Raw genomic sequence first — 23,818 nt, 5'->3', positions numbered from 1 at the left:
CATCAAATTGACACAGTGAACAAGAAGTTAGGGTGTTATACAGGAAAAGCCAGTAATTATAAAATTTCGTGTTAACAAAGGCATGGTGTAGGGGGAAAACCAAAATATGCAAATACAATTGATTTTGTGCTTTATAAGTAAAAATTTATAATGATGTCACTAGATGATGAAAAGAATGTAGTAACACAGGCATCGGTGAGGTGAAATCATCTTTTATAATAATGATTTTCATAAAAACAAAAATACAAATAACTGCTTTTCTTATAACATTTATTTTGCAAAATAAAAATTCTAAAGACACTGTCTCTTATGGTCAGCAAAAATTATCCTTGTAACACACTACCTTGAAGAAAAATAATATGTAAAATTCATGATTCTTCTTGTCAGGTAATGAATCTTGAGTGACTGGGTTAGTAAAATTACTTATATTCAGAGGAAATTGTCAATGCAATGTTGGTGGCACTCACTATTCCATTTGTTGCCTAATCCTATCAGGGAATCAAAATTTTTTTTTTTTACTGAATATTTTATGCTTTAAAAGTCAACAACATCAGAATGTTTTCTTCACTTACCCTTGCATAGTGGAATTCAACTCCATAGAGTTCTAAGGTACGTGCTGTGTTCAGGTAACTAAATTCTGCTTCTGCAGGAGATAAGCCTCTGTAAAAACATCACTAGGTTAAAAACTGTAACAATCACAAATATGACCAAGTTACATAAAGGTTATTTATCTAAAAAATTTTCAGCGTTCTAATTAAATCTTTTACAAGATACAAAATGTACGAGTATTCCTCTTAGTTACATACAGTAACAGCTACCTTTTCTGGAGGGTACATTTTAAGTAATGCTAACTATTTTGTAGCATATGTTCTTATTTTCCAGAAACACAAGAATGGGTCAAGTTTTTAAAGTTCCAAGCTATACTCATGGATGTTACAAAGTCACTCTCAGACAAAAACAAGTATTCTTCAAAATTTAGTCTACACTCCACATGTGCGTTTTAATCACACAAGGTACTTCTGACATGCAGTCTTTGGGGCATGCTCCAGAGCAGGGTTTCTCAGGGTGTGGTGCCCAGACAGGTGTTGACTCATAACAAGGACAGAAATTAAGAGGGTCACAGCCTTTTGTACCACTTTGGCAGAGTTATTTTACATCTGTTGCATCTACCGACAACAAAAAGTAACTGTAATCTTTAAAGCCTTTGTTTATTTCTCCATTTTGTTTTTTGAGTAATTCATTTTTATTATATTTTTCAGAAGCATTGTTCCATGAGAGACTGGGGGAAAAACTGGTTGGTCTTTCATCACAGATAGTTTCAGAAGTACTGTTCTATACAACCCAGTATTAGAATAAAAGGGGTTCAAGTCGTTTATATTTTAAGACATATTCCAGTGATTCTTATGAACACAAGTGTGAGAACTACTACTGTAAATGCAAAGCCTTTAAAAAGGTTCTATTATACATAGTTCTAACAATCTTGGTTATCTGATATCAGGCTCTAGCAGAGTAAAAGCAGAAAATTAAAAATGCAAAGATAACCATTCACCAATGATACCAGAAAAGGGAGTAAGCAGCCTGCCAATGTATGAACATAAAAATAGGATTCCTCAAAAAAAAAAAAAAAAAAAAAAAGCAGATATACTTCAGTTTTCTATAAAATTCAATTAAGTTAAATAAATACTCTACTTTTCCCCCAAGCCCACAGTTACACTGGTTGATTCTTTTTTTTTTTTTCTTTAAAAATTTGCAGAATCATTTCTTACAGGCAAATAGAAATATATAACCAACACTTTGTAAAATGTACAAACATTCTTCTGACAGAAGAGGCTTTCCATTATTGGTAAATTTTTTAAAAATTTGATTTATCTTCAAACCCTTAGTTCAGATATGCTATATGAAGAACTTTTATAATAAATGGCATTTACTTTTAGAACAAAACAGCCCCCACACCTCATGAAGCCAATCTATTAAAATTTTCAGTCATTAGTCTTATTTTAGATTAGGGGTCAGCAAACCTTTGCTGTAAAGAGGTGGATAGCTAACACTTCAGGCTTTCAGGCCATAGAGGTCTCTGTTGCAACAACTCAGCTCTGCTGTTACAATGTGGAACAATGAGGGAATCTGTGTTCCAATGTTCATTTATGGACATGGAAAGTGAAATTTCTCAAGCTTTCATGTGCCATGAAATGTTATTCTTCTTTTGATTTTCTTCAACCATTTCAAATGTACAAACCATTTTTATTAACCTGTAGGCCATACAAAAGGCGACAGGGGGTCATAGTTTGCTAACCTGTTTTGGACACATGGGCCATTACTCAATGAAATTAAGTTTATTACTAAGAGCTAATATTTCTTCAGTGCTTACTATGTGCCAAGCACTATTCTGAGTATTTTGTATATATAAACTCATTTGATCTTTAAAATAACACCAGAGGTAGATTGCTTTATTATCCCCAATTTACATATAAGGAAACAGAGAAATAGAGTGATTGGGCCAAGGTTTTAAGATAGTAGGCTGCCTCATTAGAATTTCAAACCAGACTGAATGAGTCTGATTCAGACTCTTAGAATCTAGTCTTTCAATCAATATGTAACACTGCAAAATACTCCAGGACTATTTTGAAAAGTGTGGTAAAGCAAAACTGAACTCTAAACCAATAAACAATACAACTTTCTATTCAAAGCAATAAATCTCTTCTTGAAAACTCATGTCATAGAAAATTAAGACTCACAAAATATCAATGTTGAATATTGTTATGAATGAAAAAAGTTACTATTTCAAAAGAATGTTTTTTATTCATTTAAAATTCCATGGACAGAGGAGCCTGGTGGGCTACAGTCCATGGGGTCGCAAAAGTTGGACACGACTGACTAACACATACAGAGTCATTACCAAACAGAATGGATTCCTTTCACACAGCTAAAAACTAGAAAAGAATGCTAAGTAGATTGATCTGTATATTATGAGTACATTATTAATATTCTAAAATTCCTTTCTAAAGAACTGGCAACTTTGTAGAATAGCAAATGCTATGTCTATTAACATACAGCTTTATGTTTCTTAACAGACATGAAAATAAGCCTCATATATTCTATGAAATGAGCTTCACTGATGTCTCAGCAGGTAAAGAATCTGCCTGCAATGCAGGAGACACAGGACTGGTAGGTTCAATCCCTGGGTCAGGAAGATTCCCCTGGAGAAGGAAATGGCAACCTACCCTAGTATTCCTGCTGGAATAATCCCACAGACAGAGCAGCCTGGCAGGCTATAGTCCACAGGGTTGCAAAAAGTCAGACATGACTGAGCATGCATGCATTCTATGAAATAAGTGATATTTTTTAGTATAAATTACCTACATTTCTTTATAGTAATCACACTATTTTATATAACAGCAACTGTTCTATATAAAGTAAATAAAACCACATTAGAAATAATTTAAAACATTTCTCTAGAAGAGATAACATCAAGAAGTTTACTAAGTAAGCAGAAAAGTAAATAAATTCTTACATATGTTGCTGATGTAATTTTGCAATTTCTTTTTCAAAATCTTGAGGTTGATTAGGAATGAAAGAATAATCTGAGAGGTAGCCTGACAAGTTTTCTGATTGATTGTAGTCTCCAAGTTCAGCTAATAAATGGAAAAAATATTAACACTTTATAAACAAATATTCAAGTTTCATAGCCAAATCAACAATGTCATGAATTCCATTGTATTTCTAGAAGTAAAATATCTGTTTCTACTGTTACCAGTTAAGCATGTTATAATGATGCATTTAACATTTTTCCAGGTCTTAAACAACTTCAGAAAAAGTCTTTCCAGGAACCAAAGTAATTGCTAATTGGATGTTTTATTATGTTTTCTGTGCAGTCACTTTTTTCTATATGGTAACATATGTCTGAATAACTCATACATTAAAGGTAATGCTCTATCAACAGAAACCATGCAATCATATGCTATTTGGCCAAAAACTGGGCTGATACTTACACTGAACAGCAAATGAAGCCAGAAGAGCAGCAGTATTATAAGGACAGGGCAATCTAATAAAATAAAACAGAAAATAACCCAAGGTTAAACACAATCGTTTTAAAACCATTATAATTTAAACTATATTATTCACACTTGAAGTTTCCAGGTGATTTACATGTTTATTAAGTAATGAACTTATCTGATGAAAGGAATTCATGCTACATAGGGCCATCTTTCAGTAGATCATCTTTCAGTAGATCTGTTTGCAATGATCACAAACTACTAAATGCAGAATTTAAAGTATTTTTAAAGCCCATTACTAAAAATTTAAAATAGCCCACCTTCCAGTAAGAATGTCTTGTTTGATTTGCAAAAAATACTGGTACCTTGGGAAAAAAAAAGAAAATTAGTATTTATTGGAATTACAAAATTTAGAGTTTTAAAAACTGTATATTCACATTAACAAATAAAACTGAAATATGTGCTTTTTAATGAACATATTAGCACATGTAAAGATATTTTAAAATAAACTTTCATAAATTCATGAATCCAAATATTTAGATTTGATAAATGAAATTTTATACTCCAAACATTTTATTTCCCTAGCTTCTATTATAAAACTTTCATGATTTTAAAAATTACATGACTAAAGATGAGGGAGAAATATTCTGAAGATTGGTGTTTGCCAAAAGTAGAAATGGGAAGCACAGGAAACGTAAGTCAGAGACAGACAGAACTGACAGTAGCAACACACTACCGATCAACTGCAGAAAGTCACTCTTTCTGCTGAGCCAGGAGGCCAGCTCCACGTGGTGAGCCTATGCTGCGCACTACAGCATCAGGCAACAAGAAGTTGCTAACTGTAAAAAAGCACTTTTCCATCTTCATTTGAGTTAAGAAAGCTCTCTTTGATCAGGGCGGGGAAAGTTCCCTTCCCTACTGTTGCTCTACTATTAATATTGCCAAGTAGCCAATTTCCTTTAAAACCAACAAAAATTTAAGTATCCTATACTAAGAATACCAAAGTTGCTCACAAGATGGCCTTGCCCTTCTGTCCCTGCTGGTGGGTACAGTCATCCCCTGATTGGGTTTATCGGTGCCTGGGTAAAGGCACTGGTGCTGTATCATGTTGGCAGAAGATAAAATTGTGTGATTTTCAATGTTTAAACAGAGAATTAAGACTTTCATTTCACCCCCTAAAAAGAGTACACAAGAGTCAAAATTATTTACAATTTTAGTTGTTTGGCTATTACAGTTATTAAAGAGTTCCATGACAATCAAATTACCAAAGAATGTAATTAAGATTTTCAGAGAATCAGATATAAAACAGCTGATACCAATATCCTGACTTCATATATTAGTGAAGTACATAAACTCTTGTGAGGCTTAATACATACTATTACAATATTACCCATGTACTCAACCCAAGACAACATATTTCTATCTGGTTTACTTGATTTCATAATTAAAAGTTAAAAATTTCTAGTGGGAAACAGTCTTATAGTTAAGATTGAAATGTGTATATCCCTGATATAATACTGTAAATCCTATACAAATAACATCTATGCTTCCTGAATTTGATTTACACACTGAGCAGTAAGAACTGATAGAATAAAAACCAGAATTAAAGTCCTAAGCTAAACCAGCCTATGATCTTTGGCAAATTACTTAAAATTTGGTGGAGCCTTAGTTTCTCTATTTGTAAAAAGAAAGTAATATCACTTGCCTAGTATATGTATCCCAGGGGCCCTAAATATGGTGATAAAAGCCCAATTTTTAAAGACAATTAAAGACCTTTAAGACAGATTAATAATGACTGAGCTAAATGTAGAGATGATCTGTTCAAGTTGTAAAAGTAATATAGTAACAGATCATGCACTGAACACCTACTATGTACTGAACATACTGAGCACTAAAAAGGTACAAAAGAAATGTCATTTGTATTGTAATGCTGCTGCTGCTGCTGCTAAGTCGCTTCAGTCGCGTCTGACTCTGCGACCCCATAGATGGCAGCCCAGCAGGCTCCGCCGTCCCTGGGATTCTCCAGGCAAGAGTACTGGAGTGGGTTGCCATTGCCTTCTCCAGTGTATTGTAATGACCCCTAAGAAAATGCCAACTCTAGTTATGCCAGCACCTGTTAATACAAATGACATTTAACCTGATGAAAGGTCTGTAACTCCTTTTTTTTTTTCTTTTTTTAACCACTAATCCAAAAAAGAATCTCAAGGCAAGGAGGTACAGAGGTAGACTTCCTTTTTGTGGGGCTTAAACCGGTCCTTAAAACGGAGCCACTGTGTCTAAAGGTGTCCTACCCCTACTCATGACCATAACAAGAAGGCTACCCAAGCACTAAAGGTTTAAAGGAGTCTTTTTTTTTAAACCCTGGCTGCATATTATTAATAGAATCACCTGGAAGCCAGGTCTCATCTGATACCTATTAAATCAAAATATCTAGGGGTCTGGCCATGCTATCAGTATGTTTTAAAGCTCCCTTATGGTGATTCTAACTTGTAATTAGAGTAGAAAATCCTTGATGTATAAATGGTAATAAAATTAAAATTTGCCATTTACTCATTTTACCAAAAAGCACCAGTTACAAGATTCCAGGACATTACACTATAAAGGATTTTTTAAATAATGCATTATTTCTAGGAAAAACATATTTTAGACTGATAAGACTTTAACACAATTCCACTACTACTACCAAATGTGATTTTACTTTATTCTACTTCATGAAGATAGTTTGACTTTAATTATCAGTGAAACATTTGTTCCCTGGTTATGTTTTCAACACAGGCTATAAAAGAACCAACACATCAACCTTATTAAGAAATTTAAAGACAGTGTTTTGAGTGGAGTAAATTATGACTATAGCTACAATTGACAACATTTAAATTGCTATGCTAACAAAGTTTTCATAAACATTAAACACATTATAAATCCAATAAAAAATTACTGGTCTTTTATTTTTCATATACATTTAAAAACTAATTACATAAATATGTATTAAGGAATACTTGGTTACTTGATTTCAAGTTACATGTACCAGTAAAAAGTGCATTTTAAAATGCTTTATAATTCCCAATTTTCAGTAATTCAGAGCAGTTTCCTTGCAGTTCATCCAAAATTTGGGAAAGTTTTATTATACTGAGAACTATTTATTAAGACAAAAGAGCCTATTACTTTAATTATTTAACGACAACAAAATCTGACTGATTAAGAGTTACAATATTAAACTAAGGTTTTCATACGATACAACTTTGCCTTTCAAGATAAATTATATTGGACATTATTAGTGTCAAAAGTTAGGACTACCTAATCCTGGATCTATATGCCTGAGTTGTTACAAAAATGGTAACACCCTGCCCCACAACAAACACATAGCAAAGGACTCTCAACAGTACTTTGCTTCTCCACTTTACTGAAGTATTCTAAAGGATAATGAAGACGTTAGCATCTAACAGCCTACCTACAGATAGCTTTAGGTGTGTGCGCGCGTGCTAAATCGTTTCAGTGTTTTCAGACTAATTGCAGCATCAGGGACTGTAGCCCAGCAGACTCCTCTGTCCATGGTATTCAGATATTTAATTTGTCACTTATCTTTTAGAGTAATTCTGAATACAGCCAATGACCTATATTCTTATATTGTGTGGAAGGTATAATATACTAATTTTTCATTCTGTCTTTAGAAACAAAAACCACTAATTCTGTCTTTCAAGCAATACGTAAGGTTATCATTCAAGTTATTTTAATAATGACAGTTACCACACTGTAATTATTCCCCATGGTTTCTACCTTAAACAGTTCACCTAACATTTATGTGATATCAAAATGCTCATCTGGGTCATTCTTGTGTACATTATGTCAAGTAGAAGGGACAACAGGATTAACTGTAAATGAAGATCAAACTTAAAATGGCCAGTGGTGTGGGGATTTTCAGCCTGAATGTGCCAGTGCACTCTCTGCCAGCATGCTCTACAGAGATACCTGCTGACCATCACTTCTACACACAGCGGTTATACATTTAATAAATTCTATGCTCTCTTCAATGGAAGTAAAATACAGAATATGCTTTCACAAGGGGGGAAAAAAAAACTAGATAACAGTCACTATGCAGAATACCTGGAATACAACTGTAGCATCATCTAATTACTACAATTAGTGACAGCAGTGCTTCTGAACCATTTTTCATAAAGTTAGTATCTCTATGGCTCAGGAAACTGCTTACAGCTGGATGAGCTAGCCCTAGGGTTACAACCTCCTAAATCTCTCCCAGCCATTCAAAAGAGGAGGAAGAAATTTATCTTAAAACATCCACAACCTATTCTGTGTGCTGGCAGGGAAGCTCAGAACTATGTCATGGTCATCTATTTTTGCCTAATTTCAAAATTTCGTAAGAGTTTTGACAATACTTTCAAGTAAAAATATGCTCCATAAACCCACCTTGTATATTCTTCTTGTAACTTGTTGGGGTCACTTACAAAAAATTTGACTCTAAAGTTCAAACTGTAAGGAGATCCTCCTAGAATTAATAAAAGCAGTTCTAATTAATCAGATTATATTAATCCTTTATATTTATAAAGTATATTTTATAACATCAAGTAAATATGTTTGCTCACTCTTTAGCTGCTTCCTTATTGGTTTGTTTGGATCCAGCCACCTCTGAAAAATAAATAAATAAGACTGATTTGTTTTTTCCTTGATGAACTAATACATCAATTCTTACAAATCTATTCCATTTGAAGATTAATGCTAAAAATTGCATTTTTTGAAAAGGCCTACTAGGTGAGGGGGAAAAATCACTAAATTACAAACTCATATCAAATGTAACAAAATTCTACAAGAAAGTTACTGAATATATTTGTGATTTAAGATTTTGATTTTAATTTCTCATTAAGTTATACAGTATATAATAAACTCTATTCCAAAAGTAAAAATGCTTCATCACTACAATATGAAGTGGTTCTGTTAAGTATTAACAGCCTATCAATTTTTAAAAATTCTCTTTATCTCTCATAAAAATACACTTGGCTTTATGCTCTCATTCAGGCAAAATTTACACATCATGAAAATCTACTAGTATGAAAAAAATTTAACTCCTTCTCTATTCCTCGAAAAAGAAAATAAAATACTCCCCCCCAAAAACATCCCACACTAATTTTTTTAAGAGACAATGTTTAGGGAAAGACTGCTTTTTTGTATATGAAAATTTCAAGTAGTCTAAACACTTCTGAATGCCACTTAAGCTCTATTTCAGGAAAACTATAAATTCAGAAAACATTTCAGCAGCCAATGTTTCAGTCAAAAAAATTAAACAACCCAAAACGAGGTCATAGATATGGCAGTATTTTTAAAGCACTAGAAAAATATAAGCTTGTATGTCGTTACTTATAAACTATCCTACTACCACCCACAGTAGATCCAATAAAGTGCACACAAATAGATTTTAGAAACAAGAGGCCGAAAGTAATCCATTAGTCTTCTTTCCACTGTCCATAACATCCAACATATCAAATCCAACTAATTCTACCTCCAAATCATCCCTAGAATTTAACAATTCTTCTCCACCTACTCTGCTACCATCCCTTAGCCTCTTAATAATTGTAGTCTGTCTCTTCTCTTCCTCTCATCCTTCATCCTCCAGAAGCCAGTCCTATTTTTTTTTTCTTTTTGGGTCTTAGTTGTGGCCCTTGGGATCTTTGACCTTCGTTGTGGCATGCAAACTCTTAGTTGTGGCACGTGGGATCTAATTTACCAAGGACTGAACCCAGGCCTCCTGCTTTGGGAGCTTAGCCATTAGATCACCAGAGAAGTCCCTAGAGTAGTCTTTAAAAAGTGTCACTCCTTTGCTTGGCATCTCTTGATGATTTAATTTAAGATCCAAAGGCCTTACTATGGCTTACATGGTCTCTCCTCACCTCTTCTTTTTTTGTTTCTTTAATGTTTTATTTGCCTCAGTTAATTTTAAAAATGTATATTTCAAAGAGGCAATTCTAGACTCCTGATAAGTTTTAGAAGCCTTACAATACCAATCAAAATAGGTGTCCAGTTCAGATTTGCCAATTCCAGATCTGTGGCTGTCAAATTTTTTTTTACATATCCACATATCTACTCTCTTTTAGATTATTTTCCCAAATAAGCCAATACAGAGTATTGAGTATAATTCCCCCGCTATACAGGAGGTCCTTACTGGTTAATTATTTTATATACTGTAGTGTGTATATGTCAGTCCCAATCTCCCAATTTATCCCCCTTCCCTCCCTGCCCTGTAACTCTTAAGGTTTGTTTTCTACATCTGTGACTATATTTCTGTTTTGTAGATAAGTTCCTTTGTATCCTTTTTTTAGATTTCATATTTAAGTGATATATTTGTCTCCTTAACTTCTTCCACCACAGTTTTCCGAGCTTCAGTCATAATGGCCTCCTTTCTGTTTCTCCAAGATGCCTTAATTCCAAGCACCCTGATGCAAAGAATGTCCTTTCCCTGCTTTTACCATGGTTGATGGCTTTCGTTATCTGTCTCAACTTAAATTTCACATCATTAGAAAGGCCTTCATTGACCGCCCTATCAAAAGTATGTCACAAAGCTCCTATCTACTTAGTTATTTTCCTCTGGTAAGGAACATTAAATTCCTTTGTAACATTTTAAATGCAATGTGTTTGTTTTACTTTTTATTGTCTATATTCTTTTGTAGATTATGAACTCCTTAAGGTAAGGAATAATACCTGATTTATTCAAAGCTGAAGGGTCAGTACCCAGCACAAAATATAGCATATACCATCTACTAAAATTATCTGGTGAAGGGCTAACTAACCCTGTTGAATGACTCAGCAGTTTCTATTTCTGTGCCAATAATCAGATGGTTTTACCCCTACTTAACATATCTGTTCCCCCTAGGCATCCACCCATTTATCCACAGTCTCACTCATGTATTTATTAATCTAGTGATTTTTTTCCTGCATATTTTCTAGAAAAAAAAAAGCATAAATTATATTTATTTTACTGTCTAAAATAAAAATTTGGGACCATTTAATTCCCCATAGCCTGCCTTCCTCACTCAGTTCCCCTTCAAAACATTCTGATATCATAGATCCGCACATTTAAATATACAAGATCTGTGAGGCTGGCACAGCTTCGAGAAGTACACTAACAAGCACTGGGAACTGTCACAGATTTCCTCAGTGATGGCAATTAGATAGGAGGTATACTCTTGACTTAAACCATGAAGATGGAGCAAGATGAACTTGAGGGTGATGGGGTCAACTTCACTCCCTCCACCCCAAAAATTCAGTTCAGATTCTAACTAGCAATTGTTAGTGAAATCTTCATAACATTCAATCTTCCTCATCCTGAACATGCTATTTCCTCATTTACTCATGTCTATTATCTCTTCCTGTTAAGTTTTATGGTTTTCTTCCTATAAGTTTTGATACCTCTAATATCAAAAGTTTATTCATAGATATTTAATGGATTTGGGTTTTCAAAAGAAAATCTATTTAATTTGCTATTTTGTTGGATTATGTTCCCTAATCAGTTCATAGAAAGTGATTGACACTTTTTTTGTTCAGTTTTAAGTCCTACTAGTTGTAAAAAGTTTTCCAAATGATTCATTTGGACTCTCAAGGCAGATTAATTATATCGCTAAGAAGATATGAGTTCTCTGCACCTTCATGCCAAACATACAAATATATTTATTCCACAAAGAACAGTACACGCTGCCTGAGGGGTTAAGAGCCTAGATGTTTCAAACAGTTTCTCAGTGAACTGTTTGACAAACTGTACTGTATCACCCTGAAAACTCTCCCACCTCCACCATATTTCTCTTCTACATTCTCTTTTTGATTCCGTTTGATTCTTCCACTAATCCTTATAAGCACAGAATCTAAGAAGTCCTTAAAATTTCTTGTCTGCTCAAGGCACTCATTTTTATTCTGTGTGTATGTACAATATTTGACATCAGAAAGCAACCAAAATCAGGCAGAAGAAACAGTACCCAAGTTTAATCTTGAAAAAACAGAAAAACTGCAAGGGTAAGATTTATACATTTGCATTTTTTTCCCTGAAGGCAACCTCAAATCCAGTACAAGGTAGGGGACAGTCTCACTAACTTGAGGTGTCAATGGACAGAGTCCAGGTGGAGGAAATCCTGAGAGACAGGAAGCAGTAGAAGGGTTTAACCCAAGTCTAGATATAAAAGCCATCACAACTCTGGTTGACGGTTCAGCTTTTGCATGCACAGGAAGATCCCAAAACCCCAGGAAAAAGAAGCAGTTGGAAATATAAGGAAATGATATTCATTTCCGATAATTGAGATAACCGTTCACCCAAAGGGAAGCAGCATCTGGATGTGGGTCCAGCCAGACCGCACTCATTCTCCATCCACAGTCCAAGTCATGCAGGGCCTCACTACCAACCTCCTTCTACCACCCTGAGAGGTTCCCTGTGTCCTTTCGCAATCAGCCCCTCAATGCCCCCAGGCAATCACTAATCTGCTTTCAGTCACTATGGACAAGTTTTGCTTGCTCTACAATTTACTATGAATAGAATAATCCAGTATATATCATATACTATTCCACTATCTAAAAACATAACAATTATTTTTCATCCATTCACTTACTGATAGATGCTGAAGTTAATTCAGGAATGCGCTATTATGAATAAAGATACTATGATCATTTGCATACAAAGTTTCTCAGAATGTGTTTTCATTTCTCCTGGATAAATACCTCAAAGGTAGGACTGCTTGGAGATATGTATTAAACCTATGTTCAAGTTTATAAGAAACTGCCAAACTATACTTTCCAAAGTGGTTGTATCCTTTTAAAGTCTTACCAGCAATTCTTAACAGTGGCTCCACATCCTAGCCAAAACATGGTACTGTGAGATTCTCATCTTTTAACTATTCCAGTGGACGTGCAGTGACATATCATTGTGCTTTTACTTTACAGTTACCTGATGCACCTGTGCTTAGTATACATCCTTTATCACAGCAGATTGGACTGTGAAGAAAGCTGAACGCCGAAGAACTGATGCTTTTGAACTGTGGTGTTGGAGAAGACTCTTGAGAGTCCCTTGGACTGCAAGGAGATCCAACCAGTCCATTCTGAAGGAGATCAGCCCTGGGTGTTCTTTGGAAGGAATGATGCTAAAGCTGAAACTCCAGTACTTTGGCCACCTCATGCAAAGAATTGACTCATTGGAAAAGACTCTGACGCTGGGAGGGATTGGGGGCAGGAGGAGAAGGGGACGACAGAGGATGAGATGGCTGGATGGCATCACGGACTCGATGGACGTGAGTTTGAGTGAACTCTGGGAGTTGGTGATGGACAGGGAGGCCTGGCATGCTGCGATTCATGGGGTCGCAGAGAGTCGGACACGACTGAGCGACTGAACTGAACTCAATGTTCCTTTTCCAAGTTTGCTGATAGTTTTCATTATGAATGGGTGTTGGATTTTATCCTATGTAAATTATGCCTTGGGGCTTCCCTTGTAGCTCAGTTGATAAAGAATCTGCCTGCAGTGCAGGAGACCTGGGTTCAGTCCCTGGGTTGGGAATATAACCTGGGGAAGGAAATGGCAACCCGCTCCAGTACTCTTGCCCGGAGAATCCCTTGGAGAGAAGAGCCTGGCAGGCTGCACAGTCTATGGAGCTGCAACAGTCGGACACAACTTAGCAACTAAACTACCCAATTATGCCCTAATTATACTGTTTTTTTTTTAAAAAAAAAAAACAAACCCAGCAGCTAAAGGCATACTTAATGGTGAGACACTGAGTACCTCCCTCTGACAGAGAACAGGCGAGGCAGTTTGTTCCCTTCACCTCTATTCATCAGTATCCTCATAGTCTCAGCTTTCATGTAACAAAGAATGAAAAAATAATGGGCAAAAAAGAAAAAGAATAAAGACTGGGAAGGAAAAAATAAACTGTTGCTATTCACATATGACATGATTTATACAGAAAATTCTAAGGAATCAATGAAAAAAAAGATACCAGAAGTAATAAGTAAATTTAGGAAGGCCTTAAGATACCAGGTTGATATAGAATCAAGTGTATATACTGGTTTCTTTCTTGAATACTGAGTTGGTTAAAAATTTTTAAATAAATGTAATTGACCATATGTTTACATGACAATCTCTATAGAAAATTCTAGGGAATTTACAAACAGTGACAAGAATTAGTGAGTTTAGGAAGGTTGCACAATAAAAAATAAACCATTTCAATAAATAACTGATAACTGAAAAAGAAAAATCAACAATACCATTTGGATGGTTCTTCTATTTACTTACTGAAGAATCTGAGATATCAAACTCTCTGAATTTACTCTTTCCCTCATGAACCCTTCTGACTGTATCGCCTAAATATCTTGAGCACTTACCCATCCATCACCACAGCCAATTTAGTAACTTCATTAGTGCAACAATCTCCCAACTGTCTCTACTTGTCAGCTTTACTTGCCACTGGCTATACTGCAACTAGAGTGATATGTCTAAAATACAAGTTTCATGATACTTGTGTAAATAAATCCTTAGGCCAGTACAACCTTACCTCACATCAAAAGCACTTGATATCTACTGTACTACTCATATCTCATCTTTGACCCATCTTCTCTTCTGGCTCTATAGTCCAGCCATAGGTGTTAAGATTTTTTTCAGTTCCTCAAATGCAGCCATCCTCTCTTCACTGTGGAACTCTGTATATGCTACTGATTCTCTGTGAAATAGTTCTCTGCACCCCAGACCCCTCTGCCATTCCCTCCGCAAATGAAACCAGGAGAGAACAAAAACAAAGATCTACCATTTGGCAGACTACTGAATAGGCTTATACAACAGGTAATAAGAGCTGAATTGAGGTACACAGTAGAAACAGATGGAAGGTGAGAGAAATACTATAGGAACATGACAGAAAATAAAAACAAGCATTTCAGCAACTATATTGTACTAAAATGTGGCGTGTCGAAACAAATCATCCTCAATGTGACTGCTATATTTCCTCAAACTGGATAAAATAATTTAAAAATACTGAGTTATGGTAAAACTAACTCAAATAGTAGACTAAATTATTTTCTATGAATCATTTGTTACTTAATTAACAGCCCACTGGGTTAGAGCAATGGTTTTCGAAATGTGGTCCCTTGAACTAGCAAAACTAGCATTATAGCGAAATTTGTTTTAAGTGTGAATTACTGAGCTCCATCCCAGACTTTCTGAATCAGAAATTCTAAGCATAGGGTCCAGAAATCCTGAACTGTGGAAACCCTTCAGGTATTTCTGATATCGGTTCAAATTTCAAAGTCACAAGGTTAGGGGATATGGAAATAGTAGTAAACCAGTAAAATACCATAACCATAACAAAACTATCATCAGAAGGATGGAAACTGTAGAAAGAGTAAGTTAAGAATAATCAATTTAGTCCACTCTTTGTCTCACTGAAAGGCACTATAATTCACTTGGCGGGGGGGTGGGGGTGGGGGAGGGAATAAATATATCACCCTTGATGCATACAAGTAATGTAAGGCTCAAGGCTCTGATGAAATCATGCTGATAAAGGCCACCAAGGTACAACACCATTAAGTGTGTATGAAATTAAAGAAATCATGGATAATGAATTATAGCCATTTACTCATTATTTTGCCCTCTCATTCAATACATATTTACTGAACAAAATTATTATATAAGACATTATGCTAACAGCTAAAGCTGTGATAAATAGGTTTTCAATGAAAGCAGCAGAAATTTAAAAATTCAAAGCCTTTCTTTAAGTAATTTTGTTTGCTGCACTGAAACTCGTTTCCAGGGAATATTCTAAAGCAAAGGATAGTCAATTATGATTCTGTATTTCCACATATAACTCTACAATCAAATGTTAAGCGCTTTTTTAGTTTATCAATTAAATTGATATCAGTAGCTATGTGCCTAAGACAATATTAATTCTGATCCCCTAAAGTGAATATATAGTGTGTATGTGTCTGTGTATATATATATGCAACATACATTTATACACGTACATGTATAAATAACATATATAAGCTTTAAGACGAAAAAAACTGTTAACTAATAAGAATTGACAACAATTCATTTTTTAGGAATATTACCAAATTCCTTTTGATCACTGCTGGTAATTTTATGGCATGATCACCCCCTCTCCTCAGTATGTTCATTTTTATAAGTCCTATGTACCTATATCATTACCTCTTGGGAAGCAATACTTTTCAGTAGATAGATAAAGGCTTTGGAGTCAGATAGATATGACTTCAAATCCTTTCTCAGCTACTTAATTATCTATGTAATTAAACAAGTTTTGTAAGCCTCAGTTTTTCATCTTCAGGAAAATTTTAATCATAAGATTATTGTGAGAATTTGGTTACTAACTAGTACACAATAGATGTTTCATATGTTATGCCCTTACTCCTTCTCTTTTTAAAAATGGCATTTTTCTCCTTCAGTCCGTTAATTATCCTTAAAGTCTTGTTACACTTCATACTGACAATCAGAAATGGGGCAATAATGAGATTTCTGCTCTAAAGGCTCCTCCTCAGACATGTTTTCCCATTACACCGATTCTTCTGAATATTTAAATACTGAAGTTGTAGTGCTGTGAAAAGACCTGTAGGGGGACTTAGGAGATTCAAGTCTAATTTCATTAATACCAGCATGTAGCTTGGGCTTTAGGGCTTCCCTGATGGCTTAGACAATAAAGAATCTGCCTGAAATCTAAGAGACCCAGGTTCAATCCCTGCGTGGGGAAGATCCGCTGGAAAAGGAAATGGCAACCCACTCCAGTAATCTGACAGGAAAATCCCATGGAGAGGAGCCTGGTGGGCTACAGTCCGTGGGCTCGCAAAAAGTCAGACATGACTGAGCTACTAACGTTCTTTTTCAGCTTGGGCTTTATCTCTTTTATGTCCTTGGATTGGGGTATTTCTCATGAAAATTAAAGGTGGTAGACAAAATAATTTGGTCTCTTCTTTGAAACTGTATGATTCTAAGGCGGGGGGTGGGGGGCTGTGCGCAGGGAGTGGTAAAATTCTTTTGGATCATCAGCAACTGGCCCCTGGGAATGTATCTTATTTCAGAAGGAATGCTCAAGATAGAAAAGTAAAACAAATTAAGAAAAAGCACGTGTGTTAATGCTCAGTCATGTCTGGCTCTTTGCAACCCCATGGACTATAGCCCACCAAGCTCTTCTGTTGATGGAATTCTCCAGGCAAGAATACTGGAGTGGGCTGCCATTCCCCTTCCAGGAAAGAATACTGGAGTGGGCTGCCATTCCCTTCTCCAGGGGATCTTCCCAATCCAGGGATCGAAATCAAGTCTCCTACATTGCAGGCAGATTCTTTACAACTAAGCCACCAAGAAAAAGTAGGAGACAGCAAAAAGACCAACCTAGCTCAAAATATCTCTGCTTCCTCACATTCATCCTGCTGTAATTGTTTTAGAGTAGAAATGTCTTCTTGTGTATAAATTTATGTGACAGAATTTTAACTTCCTGTAATACATGTGGTCTCACATACAAGTCCTTCTGGAACACTTTCTCAGTGACCATGGTGGTTAAGTATTGATAATTGATCTCTTTCTCCTCTGTTTTCTCATCACTTCTTCAATCTATCTAAAGATAGGCTTATATTTAGAAAGTCTGACCTATGAGTGTCAGCAACATCAAGTAAGAATTGTCTATTTTTTTAAATCTCAATATTGCACATTGTAGTAGATACCTTTCAGGTGTTTGCCTGGTTAACAATTTATCTTTAAGTGAAAGGCGGCATTACTGTCATTTCTCCTCACTTCTATTATCACATGCATTTATTTATTAAGAAATAACATTGTTTCTTACAGGCCCTTGGAGCAGCCCAAGTCATCTGTTGAAGTCAAGAAAGTATGAGAAAAGTTTGTTTTTATTTCAGTTCAGTACAAAAGCATTTATTTCCACTGAGACTAACTGGATCTTGCTTTATTTCATCCACATTGTCTTCATAGTTTTTCACACAAAATCAGTAAGCAAAGCCAAGAAAAAGTAATATTTAACATTTTATATTTACTTCCCACTAACCATTCATTCAGACACCCAGGACCTAACCATGAGAGCACATGAGAACAAGAGATAGAAACTCTACTTTTCTCACAAGAGTTATTCATATTTTCCATAGTCCTTCTATTAACAAGGCCTTACAAACTGATTTCTAAAGCTCTGATTTAGAGAACCATTTCTTCAGCCACTCCTGTATACAAAACATCTCCTTCCAAACAGTCATTCTCCTTTACTAATCAAAAGGATATCATATTCTTTTGTGAAAAACCCCAACTGTACAACCATATAAATTTACAAAAAATTCACTATTTCTGTTATTCATCACATGATATCTATTTCTATCATGTGATTTTTCTAATAAAAAGAATCATTACTGCATTTACTAAGGAATTAGTTAACAATCAAAGGAACTTAATGCTCAAGAGTTGTAGACCTTTGAAATTTAACCTCTGTCATTTGGAAGCATCTCCTGTGAATCTTTGCACTTGGAAAATTTACAGTTAACAAATTAAGAATTTTTGTCAGAAACAGCTTGCCATGAATGCCACAAAAAACTAATTTCCTCTTAATACAGCCTGATTTATGAAAGACTCAAGATACATTAGTATTTTAAGTATTTACTTCAAAATTTTAGTGTTAACATTTTAACTTTTATGCCCAATATTTCTTGCAAAGAAGTACGAATGAGGTTTGCCATTCAGTTGTCTAAGACATACAGAGAAAGAAACAGGCATTTGATCAGCAGACTGACTTACGATCATGAAAGCCTAAAGGAAATAACCTAACAGATTAAAACATAAGAAACTGAAGTTCAAGGCTAAAGAATTACCTCTAATCATTCAAATTAAAAATTTTTTTTAAACTCACAAAATCAGTGAACAATGTAAATCAGAAAGGACCTAGTATAAAGACAGAAAAATTGCAATGACAATGAAAGACAACAGCTTAAACTTACTGGGTTATCAGTGGAATCGTCAGTCAACTGCAAACCAAAATAGTCACGCTCAGTCAAATCAAGATGCTTGAAGACTATATCCAATAGAACTTGCCCCTGATCATGTTTCTGGAATAAAAACAAGAAGGAAATCAAACTCACAGGCTATATACTTACAGACTGTTAAAACTCTTGGACTCTTCTCTCACAATAAGTTTGCAACTGTTTTCATGCCAATGATTTGCTTGAGCAGAAGGACTTCATACATTACACAGTACTTTAAAAAGTCTGCCTCAGGGCAAATTGGTTCAGAGAGTCTATAATAAAAATGAAGATATAAGGAGAACTTTGCAAATGTCTTCTGCTTTCAGGTTATTCAGTTCAGTTGCTCAGTTGTGTCCAACTCTTTGCAACCCCATGGACTGCAGCATGCCAGGCTTCCCTGTCCATCACCGACTCCTGTAGCATACTCAAACTCATGTCCATCGCGTCAGTGATGCCACCCAAAGATCTCATCCGCTGTCGTCCCCTTCTGCTTCTGCCTTCAATCCTTCCCAGCATCAAGTTCTTTTCAAATGAGTCACCTCTTCGCATCAGGTGGCCAAAGTATTGGAGTTTCAGCTTCAACATCAGTCCTTCCAATGAACACCCAGGACTGATTTCCTTTAAGATTGACTGCTTGGATCTCCTTGCAGTTCAAGGGACTCTCAAGAGTCTTCTCCAACAGCACAGTTCAAAAGCATCAATTCTTCTGTGCTCAGCTTTCTTTATAGTCCAGCTCTCATATCCATACATGACTACTGGAAAAACTATAACTTTGACTAGATGGACCTTTGTTGGCAAAATAACGTCTCTGCTTTTTAATATGCTATCTAGGTCGGTCATAGCTTTTCTTTCAAGGAGCAAGCATCTTTTAATTTCATGTCTGCAGTCACCATCTGCAGTGATTTTGGAGCCAGAGAAAATAAAGTCTCTCACGGTTTCCATCATTTCCTCATCTATTTGCCATGAAATGATGGGACTGGATGCCATGATCTTCATTTTCTGAATGTTGAGCTTTAAGCCAACTTTTTCACTCTCTTCTTTCACTTTCATCAAGAGGCTCTTTAGATCTTCTTCGCTTCCTGCCATAAGGGTGGTATCATCTGCATATCTGAGGTTATTGACATTTCTCCCAGCAATCCTGATTCCAGCTTGTGCTTCATCCAGCCCGGCATTTTGCATGATGTACTCTGCATAGATGTTAAATAAGCAGGGTGACAACATACAGCCTTGACATACTCCTTTCCAAATATGTAACCAATCTGTTGTTCCATGTCCAGTTCTAACTGTTGCTTCTTGACCTGTTACTACATTAACTGCTGTATTTAATCCATGTCTTATTGTCCTTTAAATTATGACACGAAAGTGACATATTTGACTAAATACAATTTAAAATTTGCGTGTGTAGAATAAATAATGTCACAAAAAAGAAAATAAAAACCGAGAAACTGATTTGTAGGAAACTGATACTATTGTAATTATGCAAATACACAGGAAACTTTAGAAAAATATCTCATTTTAACCTCACACCAATTTTATCATGTAGGCATTACTACTGTTGTAGTAATAAGAATAGTTAATTCCAACTTGCCAAAGTCCCATAGCTACTAAGCTGTGGAACAAACAGAATGATAACTCTCTAAAGAAAAGTGTAACTAATCAATAAAACATGGAGAAACTACTAACACGTTCAGCAATAAAAGAATCAAAGTGGAAAACCATAGTGACACATTATGAGCAAAGCGAAAAGTGAAAGTCACTCAGTTGTGTCCGACTCTTTGTGACCCCATGGACTATACAGTCCATGGAATTCTCCAGGCCAGAATACTGGAGTGGGTAGCCCTTTCCATTCTCCAGGGAATTTTCCCAACCCAGGGATCAAGCCCAGGTTTCCCACAATCAACCAAAAAGTAAAATACAAGGAGCAAGGTGAAAGTCACTTGATGCTGTTAACCTTGTAGACAGGTTTATCTATCCAGAAAGCACTTTGGAAACATTAGCAAAAGCAACAGCAGATGAGAAGGGTCATCAAGTGCCAGGTTTCCACCTCTCTAATCTACCTTCCTGATGTTGGCTGCATTTATAGGCTGTTAGTAAGATGGCCAGAGCAATGTCAAAATTAAAACCCACAGGTTCAAAAGGAGAATCTTCATTGTAAAAAGCTTCCCTTCCTGTTTCAGGGCCTCATATAGTTTCATCAATGGTAGGAACCATGTGCTTCAAACAGTGCTTCACAATGAAGGTCCCCATCTGAATAACCTGTGAACATTTTCCACATTAATGCAACTCAGCTCCTCGACCCCTCTACCATTCTCATAAAACTGGCCCAAGATAGAAAGGGGAGCAGACAGTTCAGTTCAGTAGTTCAGTCATCTTCGACGCTTTGTGATGCCAAGGACTACAGCATGCCAGTCCATCACCAACTCCTGGAGCTTGCTCAAACTCATGTCCATTGAGTTGGTGATGCCATCCAACCATCTCATCCTCTGTCATACCCTTCTCCTTCTCCTTTCAATCTTTCCCAGCATCAAGTTCTTTTCAAATGAGACAGTTCTTTGCATCAGGTGGCCAAAGTATTGGCGCTTCAGCATCAGTCCTTCCAATGAATATTCAGGGCTAATTTCCTTTAGGATGGACTGGTTGGATCTCCTTGCAGTCCAAGGGATTCTCAAGAGTCTTCTCCAACATCACAGTTCAAAAGCATCAATTCTTCGGCGCTCAGCTTTCTTTATGGTCCAACTCTCACATCTATACATCACTTCCAGAAAAGCCATACTTTTGACTAGACGAACCTTTGTCACCAGAATAATGTCTCTGCTTTTTAATATGATGTCTAAGTTGGTCATAGTTTCTCTTCCAAGGAGCAAGAGTCTTTTAATTTCATGTCTGCAGCCACCATCTGCAGTGATTTTAGAGCCCAAGAAAATAAAGTGTCTCACAGTTTCCATTGTTTCTCCATCTATTTGTCATGACGTGACAGGACCAGATGCCATGATCTTTGTTTTTTGAATGTTGAGTTTTAAGCCAGCATTTTCACTCTCCTCTTTCATTTGAATCAAGAGGCTCTTTAGTTCCTCTTTGCTGTCTGCCATAAGGGTGGTATCATCTGCATATCTGAGGTTACTGATATTTCTCCCTGCAATCTTGATTCCAGTTTGTGCTTCATCCAGTCCAGCATTTCACAAGATGTACTCTGCATGTAAGTTAAATAAGCAGGATGACAATATACAGCCTTGACTTACTCCTTTCCCAATTTGGAGGCAGTACATGTCCGTTTCTAACTGTTACTTCTTGACCTGCATACAGATTTCTCAGAAGGCAGGTAACGTGGTCAGGTATTCCCATCTCTTGAAGAATTTTCCACAGTTTGTTGTGATCTACACATTCAAAGGTTTTAGCGTAGTCAATGAAGCAGATGTTTTTCTGGCATTCTCCTGCTTTTTCAATGATCCAACAGATGTTGGCAATCTGATCTCTGGTTCCTCTGCCTTTTCTAAATCCAGTTTAAAAATGCATAAGTTCCTAGTTCACATACTATTAACGCCTGAAGTGGAGAATTTTGAGCATTACTTTGCTAGCATGTGAGATGAGTGCACTTGTGCAGTAGTTTGAACATTCTTTGGCATTCTTTCTTTAGGACTGGAATGAAAACGGACCTTTTCTAGTCCTGTGGCCACTGCTAGGTTTTCCAAATTTGCTCACAAATTGAGTGTAGCACTTACACAAAATTGTCTTTTAGGATTTGAAATAGCTCAACTGGAATTCCATCACCTCCACTAGCTTTGTTTGTAGTGATGCTTCCTAAGGCCCACTTGACTTCACATTCCAGGATATCTGGCTCAAGGTGAGTGATCACACCATCGTGATTATCTGAGTCATGTAGATCTTTTTTGTATAGTTCTTCTGTGTATTCTTGCACCTCTTAATATCTTCTACTTCTGTTAGGTCCATACCATTTCTGTCCTTTATGTGCCCATCTTTGCATGAAATGCTCCCTTGGTATCTCTAATTTTCTTGAAGAGATCTCTAGTGTTTCCCATTCTATTTTCCTTTACTTCTCTGCATTGCTCACTTAGGAAGGCTTTCTAATCTCTCCTTGCTATTCTTCAAAACTCTGCATTCAGATAGATATATCTTTCCTATTCTCCTCTGCCTTTCAGTTCTCTTCTTTTCTCAGCTACTTGTAAGGCCGCCTCAGACAACCATTTGGCTTTTTTGCATTTCTTCTTTTTGGGGATGGTTTTGATCACACCTCTTGTACAATGTCACGAACCTCCGTCCATAGTTCTTCAGTCTGTCTATCAGATCTAATACCTTGAATCTATTGGTCACTTCCACTGGATAATCACAAGGGATTTGATTTAGGTCATACCTGAATGGCCTAGTAGTTTTCCCTATTTTCTTCAATTAAATTCTGAATTTTGCAATAAGGAGTTCATGATCTGAGCCACAGTCAGTTCCTTGTCTAGTTTTTGCTGACTGTATAGTGCTTCTCCATCTTTGGCTGCAAAGAATATAATCACTCTGATTTCAGTGTTGACCATCTGGTGATGTCCATGTGTAGAGTCATCTCTTGTGTTGTTAGAAGAGGGTGCTTGCTATGACCAGTGCATTCTCTTGGCAAAACTCTATTAGCCTTTCCCCTGCTTAATTTTGTACTCCAAAGCCAAACTTGCCTGTTACTCCAGGTATCTCTTGACTTCCTACTTTTGCATTCTAGCCCTCTATGATGAAGAAGACATCTTTTTTGGTGTTAGTTCTAGAAGGTCTTGTAGGTCTTCATAGAACCTTTCAACTTCCACTTCTTCAGCATTAGTGGTTGGGGCATAGACTTGGATTACTGT

General features: G+C 36.1%; 1 protein-coding gene across 6 annotated transcripts in view; it reads right to left on the bottom strand.

The window, feature by feature from the left end:
• PTPN4 (protein tyrosine phosphatase non-receptor type 4) overlaps positions 1-23,818 on the bottom strand; it is a 193,551-nt gene that overhangs the window by 96,575 nt on the left and 73,158 nt on the right. Inside the window, exons 3-9 of one of the 6 annotated variants that reach the window (XM_069577813.1) lie at positions 18,954-19,061; positions 8,591-8,633; positions 8,415-8,493; positions 4,313-4,357; positions 3,990-4,042; positions 3,512-3,632; positions 573-660 (exon numbers count right to left, since the gene is read on the bottom strand). In XM_069577813.1, the coding sequence (XP_069433914.1) occupies positions 573-660; positions 3,512-3,632; positions 3,990-4,042; positions 4,313-4,357; positions 8,415-8,493; positions 8,591-8,633; positions 18,954-19,061 (537 nt within the window). Of the gene's footprint in view, positions 1-572; positions 661-3,511; positions 3,633-3,989; positions 4,043-4,312; positions 4,358-8,414; positions 8,515-8,590; positions 8,634-18,953; positions 19,062-23,818 lie in introns of all 6 variants that reach the window. The other 5 variants (XM_069577812.1, XM_069577817.1, XM_069577818.1 and 2 more) reach the window with 5 other exon arrangements.

Source organism: Ovis canadensis, chromosome 2 (assembly GCF_042477335.2).
Source record: "Ovis canadensis isolate MfBH-ARS-UI-01 breed Bighorn chromosome 2, ARS-UI_OviCan_v2, whole genome shotgun sequence".
Lineage (NCBI taxonomy): Eukaryota > Metazoa > Chordata > Mammalia > Artiodactyla > Bovidae > Ovis > Ovis canadensis.
The sequence above is the reverse complement of the archived record's forward strand: the minus strand, read 5'-3'. Positions and strand labels throughout refer to the sequence as shown.